Genomic DNA, 19,220 nt, shown 5'->3' on the forward strand with positions numbered 1-19,220 from the left:
GTTGTAAAACCTACACTTTCAAATCAATTCCGTGATTGGATTTCAAGTCCAAGTCAAGCAAAATTCCAAGATCTTAAACCAAAATTCTCAAAAATCAAAATCCTAATAAAGAAAAAATCTCATAAAACTAAACTTGGATTCCCAAATTTTAATCTTCAAAACTCATTTCGAGACCAAAACCAACCAAACTAAACTTGGATTCCCAAACTTCTCAATATATCCAAAAACAAGTTCAAATCCCGAAGTCTAAAAATATTGATCGATTTCTGGCCATTCCAAGCCTTAAAAATTTCAATCCAATTCAAAAAATTCCAATTATCGAATCCAACTTTTCCTAGTTTAATCCAATCAAAACTATCCTAGAATTTTCAAATCCAATCCCAAAATCAAAACTATCATCAAAATTGTAAACTATAGTCCAAGCTTCCAATTTTCAATTCTCTATCCTAATTTCAAAACGAAGCTTCAATCCCCAATTTTATTTAAGATCCAAAATTCAAACTTTCAATTCCAAACTCCAATTTTGGACCAAATCAAAGTTTAATTGCTAAAAATCTGGGATTAATTCAAAAATCTCATTTCAAAGACAATCTCTCAACCTCTTGAAATATAGAAATATTCTCAAACAAATCCAAGTCTTCCTTTAAAATAAACTTCAAAAAATCTAAAATTCAATTTCTGCACATGCATGTAGGAAAAATAACTTGTCAAAGCTTGAGAAAACCTAAACTTTGGATCAATTGCTCTTGTTAGTGGTGGCAGAAATGGTCGATTCTCATACTGATGGGCAGGTCCTTTTCTCCTAAAATCTATTTTCCAACAAAATCCAAAATTGTGCTACTTAGCGCATGACTTTTCCTGCTCCTGCTCCCACGCACCCATGAGAAAGAGAGGGTGTGAACATTATTCCAGCTGCCATTATATTTTTCTGGTCTTGAATGTTGACTTTTGATAACCAATTGTCACTACCACGTGCCAAAACATGCTACTGTAGAGTGCGGTTTTTTGCCTAAAGTATTTTAATTTGAACCTTTAGTGAAGTCACCATATCAAAAAGTGGCGTATTCATGCTACAACTTCGACCATCTATCCCGCATGGTTTTCATTTAGTCTCTCAGTTCTTCGAAAGACTCAACTGCATTACCCAACACTTCCTCATGTGTGTTACATCGGCAACCAGCTTGTTCATAATTTCTGTCAAGTCTTCCCAGCTATGAGATGTGCCCATATCATCAGAATGGGCCACTCCCTTGCCCTTGGTGCTTCACAGATTCTATTGAGTCTCTAGGACGTCCTCCTCAATCACTATTTACCACCATGTTACTCTATACCGATTCTCCAACCGCTCCCTTAGCTTGAGCCGAACGTGGCTCTGATTACATTTTTCACAGGCTAGGGATTCTCTAGACCGTGTAGTCTGTGTGACACTAGGCTAGGGATTCTCTAAACCGTGTAGTCTGTGTGACACTACTTCAATCCACCGCAAGCTTAAAGGGATAAGATAGTGCATAGATAACTCAATAACAAATAGTGCAAAAAAAAGAGCAAGTACACAAGGAGAAAGAGCTTGCAATGAGCTGTTTTATTCACTTAAAAGCACAGTACATCACAAAAGAGCATAAGCTAACAAAGAGATTGACTCAACTTTACTTACAAGGTTGCTTGACGGCGCATACAATGATGCTCATGCTGAATACCTAAAATAAAGAATCCCAAACATTTGGACCAGTGGAAATGTATTCTCTTACAAGTGAACATGCATGTACAAATAGACCATGTAAATAAAAAAAGACTATATGCATGTACAAATAGACCATGTAAATAAAAAAAGACTATACAGACACAAACACAAAAAAACACTTAAAATGGTTTTAGTAAAAAATAGAAGAAACAAGCAGCCTCAAAGATGTGCTAACTAACAATTTAAAGAGAGAGGGAGATGGAGAGAACATTTATTTCAAAGCAATTTGTCGAACTCCAAATACATCCACAACTTGCAAGTTGAACTTGAACTATAGCAAATGAGACCCAGAAGAATGAAGAAGTGGCGCCAGTTGGGCCTCTTAAATTTAAGAAGCAATCACATTTGGAATGTCATCATTGCCATGATTTGCAAAAGCCAAAGCCATGAATACATATGTATGCTGTCGAGGTTGATGACGAACATTATATATAAGCAGCAACGATCAATACGGTCGATCAAATCTACAATTGTTTCTAATCTTTTTTGAAGAAAATAAAAAGCTAAAAAGAAAAAAGAGAGAAAAAAGAAAAGACAAACAGAAAACTAGACCCCTTTCTTAAATCTCAATAAAAAAAGGGTCGCCCTTTGCGTCACGACACTTCTCATAAGCAAGGCAAATGGAGGTTAATGAAGTGCCCTGCACTTCCTTTGTAGAACGTGTCGGAGCCGTGCTATCAAGGATAGCCACATGGAACCCTAAAAGGAAAAATGATAGACCTTACTCGATCACAATTTCACTCAAAAATGGTCTCCCATGGATGCAGACACCTTCACTGGGCCTGCAAAAGCTCCTGCAACACCTACCCGCCCCTCTCATGTCCTTGTCACCATACTCTGTCTCAGTACTACCGTGCAGCTCAAATGCATCATGGTTCATCAAAGTGAGCTCCCCTCTCCCACAGCTAGGCTCACCCTGCCCTACCGACTCTCTGTCTTCCACTTGAACCCTTATCTCTCCCTCTCCAATGTCACTAACTGTGTGTGAATGCTGGTGTGCACAAGCATGCCCACTCGCGTGCTTGCAGTCGCCCTCGTGTGTTCCGCCGCACGTGACAGTGTGGTAGCATGACTCTTGGTGTTTTTGCTCATATGTGGTTTCACACGTGTGCGTCTGCGGGATGATGTCTGTATGAGGATGCAGGCAAATGGCAACTTCTGTACATGCTTTTGCACAGTTGTCTTCACACCTTTGATGGCAGGTGGCGAAGTGCGGAGTCGAATCGTGGTCGTGGGTGACACGTGTAGGAAGATGATCTTCATGTTCACAGTGTTGCATGTGTGGAAGGCAGTTGCCTCGGCAGCCCATGTGTCCATACTCTTCCATGGATAGGCCTAGGCTAGTGTGTTTGCAGGGGCTCTCTACTTTGTGCCCTCTACAAAGAGAAGCGTTCTCATGCAGGTGGTGGTGTCCATGTCCTTCATCGTGAGACACACAGGCGCTCTTGTGGGCGGACCGGGACCCACATGGTAGCCTTGACCAGACCGACTTGTGGTGGTGTTTGTCACGGTCGCCACAAGGGGAACAGCCCTCGTGGGAACCATGTCCGCCGGCCCCAGGATTGTGCTCTTGCTGTTGTTGCAGCAGCAGTAGCATGCTGTTAAGGATCACCAGCACACAGGTGCCTACATCTGCTAGAACGGCAGCCCATAGGAGGGGGTGGCCGGCGAATGCGAGCCCGAGAATTGCGGCCTTGGTCGTGACCGACAGCACTATGTTCTCGATGATCTTCCGGTTGGTTCTCCTGCCGAGCTTGATGGCGACTGCTATCTTCCCTATGTCATTGGACATCAAAGTGACATGAGAGGTCTCCGTAGCGATGGCGGAGCCGGACACGCCCATGGCGATGCCGACCGAGGCAGTTGCTAGTGCTGGTGCGTCATTCATGCCATCGCCAACCATTACTGTTAGTCCAAGCTTCTTTAGATCCTCAATTGTGCTGACCTTGCCCTCTGGTAGAAGCTCTGCGTGAACAAAGTCTATGGAGTTCCCCACCTACACCCAAGAAAGACGAAAATCGGTTTAATTAATTAATTAGGACTAACAATTGTGAAACTTATTCGCGAAAACTTTCAATAGCCCGGGTATATATCTATGGATATTTTCCTAAAATCCATGTTCAAAACCGACAAAATGCCTCACATTGAAGGAGACTTCTAAATATACATGAGAAGTTATTTTCCCTATGATGGCATGTGAAACCACACAAGTTCTCGTTCTAGAGAAAAGCTTTTCCATGTGAAAATCTTTCTTTGCTTGATCTTTTCCATACAAGTGCAAATTGGAATTGAAGGAAATAGCAGGAAATTAAAGACAGAAAGACAAGGTGTGGAGTTACAGGGGGAGACCTGCTGCTGCAGATGCATGGCAGATATTTTGCTGTCTCCTGTGAGCATTGCTGTTTTGATGCCCATTCTTTTGAGCTCTTGAATGACTTGATTTGAGCCAGGTCTGCACTCATCACACACTCCAAAAGTAGCAGCCACAACTCCATTCACCACCACATACCCCATTGTTGTACCCCTTCTCTTTTCATCCTCCCCTTCAGCTGAGCGACAGAGCGGGAGAGAGCGATGTTAGCTGAACTCTTAGCTAAAATAGGAACATCAGTTGATTAAACTGGGGGCACGCAGTTGGAGCTTGAAAAGGAAGAAAGATATTAATTATGTAGTCACGCAGTTGGAGCTTGAAAAGGAAGAAAGATATTAATTATGTAGTAAGAAAATTCAGAAGCAAGATTTAAGTCACTGAGAATTTTTCATTAATCTCGTGAAGGAACATGTAGAAATATATACGAGCACACAACACACAATTAAGCTGACTTATCATTTTTGAGTGATGAGGCACACAACACTCGTGCAGGCTTCTTACATTTTCTTTTTAAAGGACGATTGAAAAGTTTAAAATTCTAGGTTTTTCTTTCTTGAAGGAAATAAGGAGTTTCAAACATGCATCGTAAAATTGACGTATACATTTATATTTTATCAATGACAAGGTTCTGGTGTGGCTTCAAAAAATATCTTCAAGTTTACACTTACCGGCGACTTCGCAACCAAGCCTGTTGGCCATCCTTCGGTTCCCGATGGAAATTTTATTTCCATCTATGTCCCCAGAAATGCCTTCTCCCGGGACTACAACGAAGTCCTTCACCGTGTCTGAAGATGCCTCTATGTTATTCAATCTGCTGTACTCAACAAGAGCAGATGCCATCGGATGGTTCGACTTTCCCTCCATACTTGCAACCCTGAAACCAAACCCAAGAGGGAGCTTTTTACTAAGTCGCAGAAACATAAATTGTCATCAGATACCGGTCACAAAAATTCAGTCTTGAGTATATAAATAAATTTTTTTCACTTTTACAAAATTTGGAATTTCATTTCAGTATATTCATATCACACAATATGAAATCAATAGAGCATTAAATCAATCAGCTTTGGAGTTTTCGGGTGAATTATCTTGTAGTATTAACCTTATCAAAAGCTAGGTGTGGGTAACACCATCTTGTCTAAAACTCGGGAAAGTTGACATAATGTGACGAAGTACAAGCATTTTTGTCTATTTCAAACCTTTTGTATCTCTCAGAAGCCCATCACGATGCATCGGACTATATATTTGTGAGCTTAAACTGTCCAACCATCTGGTTGCTCATCCATTACAACTTTTAGATGCATTACATTTGGGAGGATATGATTAAACACATACCCCAATACAAATGAAAATTGAATGGCAAGTCTCGCTTTGTTACAGTCATTCAATCATCTAATTAAAACCGTCTAATTTATCATGATGAGCGAGTAAGAGAAAAAAAATGAAGAAAAAGACTATAGGGTATTTTTATCATTTATATTAGTTAACACATTTTTTCTTTTTTTTCTCAACTATCTATTTGAGGCCGTCTATATAAATAAAAATGGATGGTTGAGAAAAAAATAAGAAGAAAAATATATGAACTTATTAGATAATGAAAATATCCATCTTATTTTTTTTATAACTATCCATCATATAACAACGTTAGTTAAATGGCTGAGTGATTTTAAAAAAACTAAAGTTATATATATATATTCGTGCCGGGATAGTGAGCCCAGCCCATTTAAAATTAAAAAATATTTTTTTAATTATAAAATAATTTTTTAAATATAAAATATATTTATTAATAATAAATATATATTATTAAAACAATTAAAAAATTAAAAAAATATTTTTTTAATCTAAACGAATCAAACTGACCGTTTATAGGGCCCAAGCCTAACCCGAGCCAGGTTTTTCTCGGTCCAGAGCTCGAGCCCAATCGGGCCGGGCCAACCCGTATATATATATATATAATTAATGAACATAAAAGAGATACTGCCAATACAGCAAGAAGATGAAAGGGATACCTACCAATACAGCAACTTCTCCCCGCTCACAACACGAGAATTGGGGTAGAAGTAGGAGACCGAAAATTTGCCACGCGTTAAGGTGCCGGTTTTGTCGAAGGCCATGACCTTAACACGTGCCAGTGACTCGAGGTGATGTCCACCTTTGACGAGGATGCCGATAGAGGCTGCTCGGCGCAGGGCACATTCCGTAGCGACCGGGGTGGAGAGAACCAAGGCACAAGGGCAGGCGCTGACCAGCACTACCAGGCTTAGGTAGAGCCAGTGGTGCAGGTCATCAACCCTCAGCATGGCCGGCACCACCGCTACACCAACCGACGCTATCACCACAACTGAGGACATTAACCAAACTCACCATCAGTCTTGTGATCATACCAACAACCTTTACGCAATTGCAATCAAGTGAGACGAGCTTGATGCGCGATTACAAGTAAACAGGGGCATATTGATATTGCACAAAACACAGAGCAACCATACTTGGGCTATAGTACTTGGCGAACTCTTCTATCATCCTTTGAGTCCTGGACCTCTTCTGGTGCGCCTCCTCCACCAGCTTCGCCATCTTGGCCACCGCTGATTCCTCTGCGACTGCCGTAGTCTTCACATCGATGTATCCTGCACAAGAGTTTTTGTTCAATTTGATCTTCATCCATGAAGAAGGCCTGTTCATATAAAATAGTTCTTCCAACTCTCATCCCACATTGATACGTGTCACGATAGATCAGATTTGAATTGGATGTACTCTCTACGATATCTACTTTATCAAGTGTTCACGTATTGAGATTTAAATATGATATGGGAATCCAAATTCACAATCTGAATCAGATTTCAAACTGATAACCAATCCAGATTTGTCTTTTGAAACGAGATCGAACTGCACTTATATGATATCTTAAGAACTGACTTTCAAAATGGATTGATACTAACAGATATATATGCGATTTACATTTAAAAGTAAATCTAAATCTTCACCTAATGTAATCCTGAATCCGAATCTGTTCGGGTATTTATTTAAATCTGTATTCATTTGGATACCACTTCTAAAATCCAAATCCAGTTTGTTAATCATATGTTTTTTCTCTCATATACGATGTGCTTAAAACCTTGGATGCTTGTACACGAGCCTTATATATTGAGGAAAAGAAAGGGTACTGCGATAGTTACGAACCAGTGAGGTTCATGGTGCCGGCCCACACGAAAGATCCAACAGTCTTCTCCACCGGGAAGGACTCCCCTGTCAAGCTTTTCTCGTCGACTTCGCTCTTTCCATTGACCACGACTCCATCAATCGGGATCACTTCCCCAGCCTTCACCACCAGCACCGTGTTGACCTTCACTTCATTTGGGTGAACGACTGCACCGGACTCAGCAATGGTGGCCTTCTGCGGCATCTCCTTCATCAGGCTTGACATCATGTCGCGTGCCTGTGATAGATTTTGGAATGAAATTAAAGCCAGTAATGACTTTCCCTCGGTTTCTTTCTACTTCTCTAAAACGGCAAAGGGGGTTAGATAGACCTCTTAGTTTACCAGTTTATGCTTAGCAAAACGCGCAGACCTCTTTTTCTTTTTCAAACCAAACAGCTACCGGTTGCATATCGAGCCATTCTGTTTTAAAAATGGCAAAATGTCGTGTTCAAAAAGAACGCCGTAATACAAATTAGCCAGGTAAAGCCCCAAGCTAAAATATGGTGTTGTTAAAATTGGTTTGAACAAATTTAAATATGTCAATTTTCTAATAGCTAGGGACCTTAATGATCTGATACAGGTTTGATTAATGGGAGAAACACATGCCACAATTTCATAGATTATATTTCTCGTTTTTTTCTCTCCTGATCGTTTAACATAAGATTACAAATTTATATTTGGATCTAATTCGCCAACAGTTGGATTGAGCTCATTCTCTGAGTGAGAGTTTGATGGTTTGGAATTTTGATTTAAGAATGAAAATTTCAAAATCATAATTCCTCGTCAAAGTGAAATGGAATTGGAATGAACATTCCAGGTTGCAGCTTTCTAATTTTGGAGACAAAGTACCTTGTTTTTTTAGTAATTTCAGTGTCCTAAAAGTTGCACATTTTGATTCTAAAATTCCATGATTCCGGGTATACCAAACACCACCTGAATCTTGTTGTCGACGGATTTGATTCAAGAATTGGTTTTAACAGCATTGAGATGCACTTAAAACATTAGGTAACCTTTTAAGTACTTGATATTAAATGTGTAGGCATTAGAATGCAGGGTTTTTAATAGTGGCAGGTGGAACAAAAGTTTTATTTCCTATATACACTCTCTTGTATGGTGACCTAGAACTTTTGTTTCAGATATTTTAGTTTAACGTTTGTTTATCCATATTGAGAGTTTTCTTGGTGGACAAGTTCGATGTACAAATAGAGCTGAAAATCGATGGTCGAAAAATTTTACCTGGACTTAAAACTCCACCTGTTTAGAATGAACTTTATTCCAGGTACTAAAGTTCCAAAACTTGTTAAAAAAAAGTCACGGTACATTCATTCTACATTTGTTTCTTGCATGAATTTTCCATAAAATTTGAATTAAAGTTCTACCTTTACAAAAAAATATCATGCATTCAAAGGTGGCCCAATTAGTATTAGGAGGTCAAGGGTTGATCGTTAGTCGAAGAGCGTTCTTTAAGATCAGGGCATCCAACTATAGTTTACTCTTCTAAAAAACAAATAAATGTACCTTGTCGCTTGCCCTCGACTCCAACCATTCAGCAAAGGTGAAGAGAAATACGATCATTCCTGCCTCTTGGTAATCTCGCAGTGCAACGGCTCCACCAACTGCAGGTTGTTAACAGAAGGAAGGAAGAAAACTTAAGACAACAAGCAGCACGGATAGAGGCAGATAAATGAAAATTCTTGAAATCTAGGCACTTTCTTTTTATTTTGCTAAAAAATGCTGCTCATTCTTTGGAATAAACTTACCTATATATATATATATATATGTATATATGATACAAACTTCTGACCCCAATTGCCAGCGATGGGTTTAATCCTTCTCCTTTACATTTGCAGTTGAATGGCACGGGTTCAGGTCATAGACCCAAAGGAAACCGAATCGGGTTTCGTAGTAGGGATGCCAACGGGAGAAGGTTTAGCTGATACACGCAGGGGCAGAGGAAGAAGAAGAGGTGAAATATTAGAGTTACCTGCAATTAGCAAGAGGATGTTGATGTCAAGCACGAGGCGACGGATTGCAGCATAGCTTCTCAAGATGACCGGTGGCAATCCCACTACCACTGCTGCTAGGGCAAGCCAAAGCAGGGGGCGGTAGAGGGTCTTGAAGAAGGAAGCGGTGAGGAGAAGGCCCGAGCCCACCGTGTACAGACTAGGCCAGTTTCTGGTTTTCGTCTTCCCCGACCTCCCGCCATAGCTTCGCACACTTGCATCAAGCCTCGCCTGGTTGAGGACCTTGACTGAGAGAAATTGAGAGAGATACGATTAAGTGATCACTAATTAAACAGAGTACGTGTTATGAAAGTAGTCTTCAGAGTTCAGATTACTTGAAATTTTTAATTTTAAAGAACAGGCCGGGACGGTACTAGCGCGTGGTTACGAAACGAATTCATGGTTCAAACAGCCATTAAGCAGTTGTGAAGGAAACTATATATGCACATCATAATCTGTTAAAAAATAATAATTTGTCCTTGCAAGAGGTGACTAAGATAAGCATTATTATCCATAAATATTTAGTTGGTCTTGACTTTTATTTGTTATATAGTTGGAGGCCAAGTTAGGTTAAGACACGGTCTAATCATATCATATGAAGAGATAAATCCTGAGTATTGCACTCTTAATCACTCCCCTCAGTCTATAGAAGGAGCTCAAATTATCAACCATCATCTTATACATGCTGAAGCAAGGTGTATGATCACTTGAAGATGGCGACCTGCGTCTTAGGGAAACGCTTTCAAGAGGATTGAGGAGCGAGTTTCCATGCACTTCGTATGTAACAAACACGGTATATATATATATACATATATATAAATTGATTGGTGACTTAGCTTTTTAGAGTCACTGATCCATCTAATAATATCTTCTTATTTATCATGATTAATGGTTAAGAACAAAATGAGAAAATTTTCATCATCTTCTATTTGTTGACCTATTTTTCTTGTAGTTTTGCTCTCAATCATTTATGTGCTTCGGATGAATGGTTTTAGTTAGATGGCAAAGTAATTCTGAATAGTCAGAGTCATCAATTCCTCATTATATATATATATATACATATTGCTGTTTGTGGATTAAAAACAATCTGCAATTTTTTTTCATTCACAAAATGTGAGAGAATGCCTCTATGTTTTGCCAAGAAAATAATAAGATGAAGATGAATTAAGACTAGTAGGAACATAAATGAATCAATGTAGATCAAGATACGCATGAACTTTGACCGGCGCCAATTTGCAAAAACATCATTTGGATCAGACTCTTTTCTCTTTTCTCTGTGATCAGACTTTTCTTTTTTCTGTGTGAAAAGTTTTTGTAAATGGAAACAAGAGTTAAAACCTCTTGGAAACAAAGGTAAAACCGGTTGATTAATGTACTTCCTCGGTCCAACCCATTTCATCCCGAACAAGAAAAGCTAAACTTTTGTGTTTGATCACCAGAAGGAGGGAGGGAGAAAGAGAGAGAGAGAGAGAGAGAGAGATACCAATCTGAGCTTGAGAAATCAGCAAGTTATTATGTACAACAATGACAGTCTTTGTTGGGACGTTAACTGAGACCTTCTGAACTCCTTCAAGAGGCTTCAAGATCCGGTGAATGAGTGGGGTTTCTGAAGGGCAGCATACTCCCAGCACTTCAAAATAGCTTTTCTGAATCTTCCCTTCCATTCCTCCCAAGCTGAAAAAAAAACAAAATAAATAAATTTATAATACAACAAGAAAAAACGAAACAAACCAAAACTGTGTGCCCCAGTCACAACTTTCGTGCACGGCTTTAACTATAAAAAAACGGACATGACAATAAGGTGGGCCGTTTTTCAGGAAGCCTCTGCAAGGAAAAATGCAGCGAACAACAAGATGAGAATTTAAAGCTAACAAGAGAAAAGTTCCTTTCTTCGAAAAACAAAGAACTGAAAACGAAAGATGAAAAACCCATCTGAACATTGGAGGAACAAAGGAGAAAATCCTAAGCAGAAAAAACTCCCGCTCCTATTGGTTTGGCGTGGAATGAATTTGACCATTTTTACATTCCTATAATTTCACTTTAACCTCATAATGAGAATAAAAAAAGGCAGTTCGAGTTTCGGCAGCGGATTTCAACAACAGATATACCAACATAAATATATACTGTATACATAATGGAAATTACGTACCATCTCAAGGAGGAAACACATAAACAAGAATGCAATAGAACTTAAGAAAGGGGAGGAAATTATAAAGTAAACAAGAGTACCAATCACTGGGCTGGCAATTAGCTATCTTAAGCCCAGAGAGTCGCGAGGAGTCAAGCTCCCACAAGCAGCCGACCAAGAAAGGAAAATTAACAATAATAAACAAAAGAAGCACAGGCATTGGAAGATCTTTGAAAGAAAAGCAGCAAGAAACCCATATTTAAAGGCCTGAAAGCTCTTCTGCTAAGAAAGAAAAAGAAAAAAAAAGGTACATTTTTTTGGCAGTGCTGGGAGAGTGCCTCTCCTTGGCTTAACATGATCACCATATGTGCTCTCTGAAATAAAACTAATAAAAAAAAAAAAAAAAAAAAAACAGGAAAGAGCACTAACCACGAAAAAGGGGAGCAGTTGAAACGCTAGAAAGGAACTCTCCTCTTTTTTGTCAGTGGCGTCCCACTGCAACAATGGCGTGAAAAGAAAAGAAGGAAGCCCGGTAACATAAGCATATTCTCCAATGGCTATAGGACAGTGGGTGACGATAAAACAGTGACTTGAAACTGAAGGAATAAAGAAGTGCATGGAGAGGAAGGAAGGCCCAAGGAAGGGGAGGGGCCTGCTTCTTTTTGGTGAATCACAAGACTGATGAAGCCTTACCAATTACCTTGGCCATAGATTGAGACCAGTGTGCATGCACTTAACTTATTAGTCTTTCGTCCCTACTAATATGTGATGTAAGCTTCAACCATCTGTCAGGATTGTCACATATATTAGCTAAGCCAACTACCGCTCATGATGAGTTCGTAGGCTGCTTTATAGAGTTTGAAGTCGAAGGAGGTAATGATCAGTTAGAAAGCCAAAGGGGTCGCTCAGCTTATATATCAAAAAGAGATGGTAATTTTAAATTGAAGATCAGTTTTTTTGAAACGAATGACAGGTTTGCACAAGGATCCAGTAAGTCAACAAGGTTGGTCGGAAACGGAATCATTTTTGCATGAAAATATTTCTAAAAAATAAAGAGGGAAAAGAAAGAAGAAGCAAATGGCAAAGAGATATCTGAAAACGGAGATGACACCCCTGAATTATGTGCAGCGCGTTGTCGGTGTTGCCTGCAAAAAAGCGGCAGAGAAAAAACAAAATAAAAACTAAACCAAAATTAATCGATGAACTGAGATTCATGAAATGCTAGTCGGTGGTGGAGTTGATGAAAGCCTCGATCGCTTTAAAAGCGACCTAACTGCGATCATGAATGGTTAAATTGAAGACAAGATAGCATTGGCGGGCCCACAGATTCCTTCAGGAGTGAAAGTTGCTTGTAACGGTTCGATGAGCAAGGGCGACACGTTTGCTGTTTGTAACCCACATGTGCCCTTACGACTTCATTCAAATAACCGGATTGCCCCACTGAACATCACGATCCTGTCACCCTCAGCTGCAGATGGGATGCGAGGACTTTCATTGGACTCCTTTCTGCATTGGAAGTCCCAAATTCTCTCTTTTTTCATCTGGGCCCAACCAGATTTCGGGTCCACCGGGAATGAAAGTCTGTTCCTGGTTCACTACTATATGTAATGTAGTCGGCTAACAAGATTTGGTCACGTGTTCATTTTCCACATTTTCATTTTCCAAAATTTGTCTAATATAAAAAAAAAATTATTTTTTATATAATTTTTTCATCTGTAATTTCGTATTGTTATTTACTGATTCCCAACACAACAGATTCAGCCAACAATTCCGACGCCGCTGATTTCATCTCCTCAACGTTTAAGGCAAACGTTGATTATTGTTATGGTTCCCTCAAAGTGGGCACTTTGCTTCTGACGCTTGTTATTGGATTCCAAGGATCCAAGTAATTTATTGGCGCTCCACTGGTAACAATATTCTGGTTTCCAAGAACTGGTAAATAGTTTCTAACAATGCCAAAAAAAAGCGAGCACATAGAAAAGGGAGCCGAAACTCAGCTTTCACATTTCGGCATAACCATCAACATCGTTTATATCACCCGCTACGCATAGAGGTGTATAAAATACTCCTATTAAAATGAAAAAGAAAGGCTTCCATAAAATGAAAATTATGAAAATATTAACAGAGTAAAATATACATAGCTTTAAAAAAAAAAGAAAAATTCTAAAATGCAACTGCCGCCTTCCTTCTCTTCACACATGCATATGCACAAAGTGTGGGACCAACTCAATGTCGTCGCCAAAATGCTCCTTGCAGGTATATGGGGCTCTTATGCTGGCTGATATATTAATAAAAATAATTTATTTTCTAGTTTATTTTTTAGGGCGTATACGATCCGAAGCTGACCCAAGTTTCCATGATCTGGAGACAGAAAGAGCAGATAACTCTCTTTTTCGGTTTGATTAGAAGCTTAACTGCAAGCGCGACGGCCGTGCCCACAACGTTGCTTCGAACTAAGAGACAAAACCCTAATTCCAATAACTTCTCTCAAATAAGCATCCAATTTTTTTCAAATGAATCACTCTTTTTTTTTTTTTGCTTTTTCTCTGATTGGTCACGCCCGCCAATTGCGAGCGGCGGTTGTGTGGGAATATTATATATAAAATATTTCAACTTATATATATTATATATATGTATAGTGAGTGAATTACGATTTTGGGTGTCCCAAATCTCATGCTCATAGTTTGATTCACTCTAATAGATAGTTTAAAGAAAAATATATGAAATTAATATTAAATGATTATCAAACACTTTTTTCTCTTTGTTTTTCTCTAAGATGGGTGTTTGATAGACAACTAATGTCATCATTCAATATATATATATATATATATATACACGCTCTCAAAGCCGACGGGATCATGGGAGGACACTCACAATCAAACTTGAGACACGACCATGTGTTGTAGGTCTAACCAGCTACACAATAAAAGAGAGAGGAAAGAAAAAATAATAATACTAGTTACTAAGTGCCTCATACTTAAAACTTTTGCCTCATGATAAGTTTTCTATTTTATCCTTTTTTTAATTTTTTTTCTTTTTTCTAAGAAGTAAGATGAACTTAATACGAGTAAATTGAGGACTATTCAGTCCCTTCCCCCCCTATATATGCCACGGCTTTGCTACGTTGAAGCAATTCTTCTTAGTGGGGTCATCCTCAAGACGGAGACTGGTTCCTTGTTTTCAAGATATGTTTGTTTGCACATATTGGTGTGTTTTCACTTGATAAAAACCTTCCATCCCAAAACCAAGTGAAGAAAATCAGATCTCTTTCATCCTCATTTTCTCCACCGGTTTCAAGGACAAGGTGCAACACTGAAACGGTCTTAGATCTTCTTGTGTGTGTTTGATGGATTTCTATATATACAACGATAATAACATCCAAATAGAGATATTCAAGCAGTCAAATACACCCTTAAAGTGATGCATCCTGGTGAAATTCATCTAACTTTCATTGGTTAGGTCACTGAGATGAATTGTCTTGTCCCCTCAAATCGTTGTAAGATAAATTTGAAAATCGAAGAGACATGATTTGAAGGAGAAATTTTCACCATACTGCCCCAACAGCAATAGAGCAGAACCAAATAGCTTGAACCATTAGCGTGACAGATCTAAAGACAGCCCAGCCCATACTTTACTTCATATAGGCACTTAAAAAGACTGCGAACTAAATAAAAAGTAAAGTAATAACAAAATATAGATATCACCTATATATAATTAAGACAACTCCCTATAAGGAGGCATTTCATGGAGACGAAATTTTCTCAAAGATAATAACCGGGTGAAACTTTGGTCTACTTTAAGCGAGGAGTGTTTTTTCTTTATTACAGCTAAAGTTGTTAGTAAGTTAGTAACCATGTTTTCTATGAGAGAAGCACAAATTATTTTCAAATTTTGATATGTTTAGAGCTAACTACATGCTTCCTGTTTGACAAATTACAAATAACCATCTGACTTTATAAATAATCAAAATACACACTTAATGTGTAAAACAACTTACATATACTTAAAAAAGGAGATTTTTCTTTTAATATATTTCAAACAATTTACAAACCACTTCTTTAAGTCAATTTCTCGGCAAAATCGCATTTGAACTTTGTACTTTTCTTCTTTACGGCAACTCCAAGAAAAAACAAAGACCGACAAAAAATAGTAGTGTAGGCTGTAAAAAGCTCTGCTTTTAGAAGTATTTTACTTTTTAGTAGGAGAGGAGTGATCCTTAAATATTGTTGAGTGATTTTCATTTATTTGAAAATTATCTTATGAACTTAAGCACTGTCGACAATTTTCCAAACGTGTGAGTGACTCTTTATAAATATATAGAACGTTGAATGGTTTGTTTGTAAATGTCTCCTTTTGTTAATCTTTGCAAAGTTAAGTTCGCTCCCGCTCTGTGCAAAATATTGCCTGGAGTAAAAGTTCTTGCAGTCTGTCGGTTTCCATCTAAAGGTTGGTGGTGGGAGAAGAAGAGAAGAAAGCATGTGACTCCACATGCAAGAAGCCTGCAGCGGGGAACTGGCCCCTTCTCCTCTCCCTGTAAAGGTTGCTTTCACTTTTCTGCACCACCTTTACTGCTTTCTCATCTCATGCACCACATTCTCTACAACCCGCGGATTGACCTAAATGATAGGAACAAAAAGACGGAAATGCCATTTAACTAGAAGAGAGATGATGAAGAAGCAACCCCGCCCTTGTAAAGACAAAATTGGAAAAAGTGAAATGAATTTTCTTGAAAAGACAAAAGTACCCACCAACAAAAGAAAAGGCCCACGAATTTCAGTGAATGTGCGTGTTCCTCCTAGCCTCACACTAAATTATCAAGCTCTCCTATAAATTAATACGGCAGGTGACCCCACCTTAACCTTTGCACCTTCACCATCACAGTATTTAGCGAATGTGAATGTTTCTGTCTTATATGCAACATAACACAGCCTTTTAGATGCACGAAAAGCAAGTTTGGAGACGGTTGCTTCTCCCATTTGCATTTTCTTTACAGTTGATTATTATCTGTTCAATGCATCCATTCACTTTTGAACCACGCGAGCTCAATTTGTGAAACAATCACTAAAGATTTCATGTGCACAATTTATTCTTTTACCAACCCTATTCCAACCTCAAGAGGAAAATATTTCACTACATTTTAGATTCCATTTATGTGCCAGCCTAAATCATAAATATACAATAACAAAAAATGAAAAATAAAAAAATGATATAAAATTAAAACATAAAACATTGGAATAATTAAATGTGAGCGGAAAATACTTACAAATACGTACCAAACAGACGGACAGAAGATCAGATGGACGACGGAAACCACAAAGCTTAACACTTGGTTATGGGCTGCAGTAAAGCATCCCCTTCCCTTTCTGTCAAGCCAACCCGATCAGCTTTGATTCTCTTGGAAGGCTTGCAGGACAACATTATTGATTTTCCATGCATGTTCCTCTGCCACTAACTCCTAACTCCAACAACCAGGCACAGATCATTTCCATATATCTATCTTCCATCGAATAGGTTCGACAAGCCCCAAGATGCGTCACCAATCACGATATATAGATGATACAACAACCTAACCATTTGAATTCTTCATCTCAACTGACTGTTACTCATAGCTTTCTTCCAAGTGTTCATATTTTATGCACAATTCTAACATCGGCCGGTCCGATCGTCAATACAGGGCTGCGTTACTTGAATTCGTGAGAGAATCTCTCCATGGAGAGTGTGCGTGTTTTCATGCGTGTGCACATGCATGTGCCCATGTGTGTTTCAGTGCGCATTGTGAGTAAAAGAGAACTTTGGATACTCCTTCATGTTGGTATCAAGGCATCAATATGCCTCCATCTTGATACCGCACTCCACCCCATATTAGCACACTAACATAGCGCCTTAGAAGATCCAACTGGAATTTACCGGCCAACCAGGGCCACCATATCTGCTTCTTCAGGCAAGTAAAAAGATCATTCTGGCCAACCTTTTCTACATGATTTATTACACAATTCGGTACCACTTGTATGGGTTTCAAATCAGTCATTAACTTCTCTGCCAATATCTATGTGAATTTCAAAATATCTATTTGAGTTGGAACTTGATGTAGAAAAAGGGAAGAAAGATTCTAAAGACTCACTTTATATGTACAGGGAGAGAGAGAGGGAGAGAGAAGACCTTGCTCTAGGGAAGCTTCGCTGTTGATAAAATTGAGCAGGAGGACCCTTGAAGGAGATGCAGAGAGGAGCTCTCAACCGCCACTGCAGTCTTCCAAGAATGGTACATGAGATGATGGATGAAGGCCTCCCCAAGAAAGGCCTTTAAAGGGAAGGGGGACAGGTGCAACGGCAGAAACGTCCAAAAATGCCCGTCCACAGCATGTTCGACCTTGGACCTCCGTCGCCCCGCATCAAACCAAGTACGGACAGTCCCTTTGTTCTCATCTCCACGCCCCCAAGCACCCACTTTGCTCTGCTGCCCGTGTAAGACCAGAAGCGCGCTTATATATTTATATTTCACTCTTAATCTTCATCATCACGGCGCTGTACTTGTATGACCGCTTTACCAAAGGCGATTACTCTATATACATATATAATTGTAAATAATAAACACTTAGATGTCACATGGATAAGGAACCATGTCAGTCATTGATCTTTTCCAGATTGGCGACTGAGAGAAAAATAATAAAAAAAAAAATATGGAGACGTTTCTGTCATCTAGTATTAGAGCTTACCTTTTTCTTCTTATTTTTCTTTTGATGGCATATAAAAAAGATCAAGAGTTAAGATCATTCATTGTCCATTTAACATCAAACCATCTAGCATGTACCAGTATATATATATATATATATATATTCAATTGCACAGTTGTAGTTGGATTGCCAAAGTTTATATTAAAATGGACTGGCCATAATTTGGCTTGGAGATTAAATTTTACAAGATCATCAAAGAATAGCAAAGATCAACAGCTTAGGTTGACCATATCACCAAATTGATTAATTTTATGTACATCGTTTCACAAAAGTACCAAAAAGTGTAAACAATCAATTACTTAAATTGGTCATATCACAAATCCAGATGAAAATCTCATGGCACTTCATTATTGAGACTGCTTACACAATTTAGATCTATTTTCTTTCTTCATTTAATTAATTGCTCGGTGACATCTAATGAGAAGAATAGGTCCGGTTGTTCCAGTTGTCTCCTTAATGAGCAATTGAAATTTCTCTCTTTATGCAAAGAAGAGAGAAAGAGCTAGCTAGGTTGTCTAATATGTGCTTAAAAGCCGGGTTGATCAACTCGACTAACGATCTATAAGGTGCTATGAGTAAAGCTGTTATTGAAAGCTAAATTATATTTGTAATACTTTTTGAAAACTATTTAGTTTTGCACATGGGACCTTGTAAACTCGTACAAATCCACATTTTTTTTGCTTAGTACACATGATAAAAAATTTTAACATTGAGTTGATAAACATAAAAAATTTCACCCATTAGTCAAATAATTTGTTTGCACGCCAAGCTCGTTCAATAGATTGGGCCTGTGAAAGAAGTAAGCCGGGTCAACCTTGAGTCGCTTGGTTTGTATTATGATATGATTAGCATGACCACGCCAAGTTTCATTGAAAGTAAATTCGAGTCAAGGCCGAGTCGTTTAATTTATTACGAGCCACGCCAAATTAGGTTCAAATATTTGCTCATTCTCTTATCCTATATATTGATCCCTTGCATATGGCTGGGTGGCATCATCTAGATAAACTAATTTATTCGCTTATGGGATCAGTCGTGATCTGCGATTAATTCT

General features: G+C 38.6%; 1 protein-coding gene across 6 annotated transcripts; it reads right to left on the minus strand.

Moving 5' to 3' along the window:
* Window positions 1-1,999: 1,999 nt before the first annotated feature.
* On the minus strand, window positions 2,000-17,691 carry LOC116246980 (putative inactive cadmium/zinc-transporting ATPase HMA3). 6 transcript variants are annotated; one of them, XM_031618912.2, is made up of 10 exons: window positions 11,538-11,683; window positions 10,792-10,982; window positions 9,290-9,556; window positions 8,824-8,921; window positions 7,287-7,542; window positions 6,596-6,733; window positions 6,123-6,450; window positions 4,781-4,986; window positions 4,091-4,290; window positions 2,000-3,737 (listed from the first exon to the last, which is right to left on the minus strand). In XM_031618912.2, exons 1-10 carry the CDS (start codon window positions 11,654-11,656, stop codon window positions 2,463-2,465), a joined length of 3,078 nt encoding a protein of 1,025 aa, XP_031474772.1. In that variant the 5' UTR covers window positions 11,657-11,683; the 3' UTR covers window positions 2,000-2,462. The 6 variants fall into 6 exon arrangements, with proteins under 6 accessions (XP_031474772.1, XP_031474775.1, XP_031474778.1 ...); XM_031618915.2 differs by lacking the exon at window positions 11,538-11,683 and adding an exon at window positions 17,596-17,691 and having other exon boundaries at window positions 2,001-3,737; XM_031618918.2 differs by lacking the exon at window positions 11,538-11,683 and adding an exon at window positions 12,130-12,136 and having other exon boundaries at window positions 2,001-3,737.
* Between the last annotated feature and the right edge of the window lie 1,529 nt (window positions 17,692-19,220).

This window comes from Nymphaea colorata, chromosome 2 (assembly GCF_008831285.2).
Source record: "Nymphaea colorata isolate Beijing-Zhang1983 chromosome 2, ASM883128v2, whole genome shotgun sequence".
Taxonomy (NCBI): domain Eukaryota; kingdom Viridiplantae; phylum Streptophyta; class Magnoliopsida; order Nymphaeales; family Nymphaeaceae; genus Nymphaea; species Nymphaea colorata.

Bases quoted from the DNA above. Each gene is read 5' to 3' on its own strand.
- LOC116246980 (XM_031618912.2), bottom strand. From the start codon at position 11,656: ATGCCTGTGCTTCTTTTGTTTATTATTGTTAATTTTCCTTTCTTGGTC. The intron at 8,922-9,289 runs GTAACTCTAATA...AACAACCTGCAG, and splicing joins CATCCTCTTGCTAATTGCAG to TTGGTGGAGCCGTTGCACTG. The intron at 6,451-6,595 runs GTATGGTTGCTC...TAATGTCCTCAG, and splicing joins CGCCAAGTACTATAGCCCAA to TTGTGGTGATAGCGTCGGTT.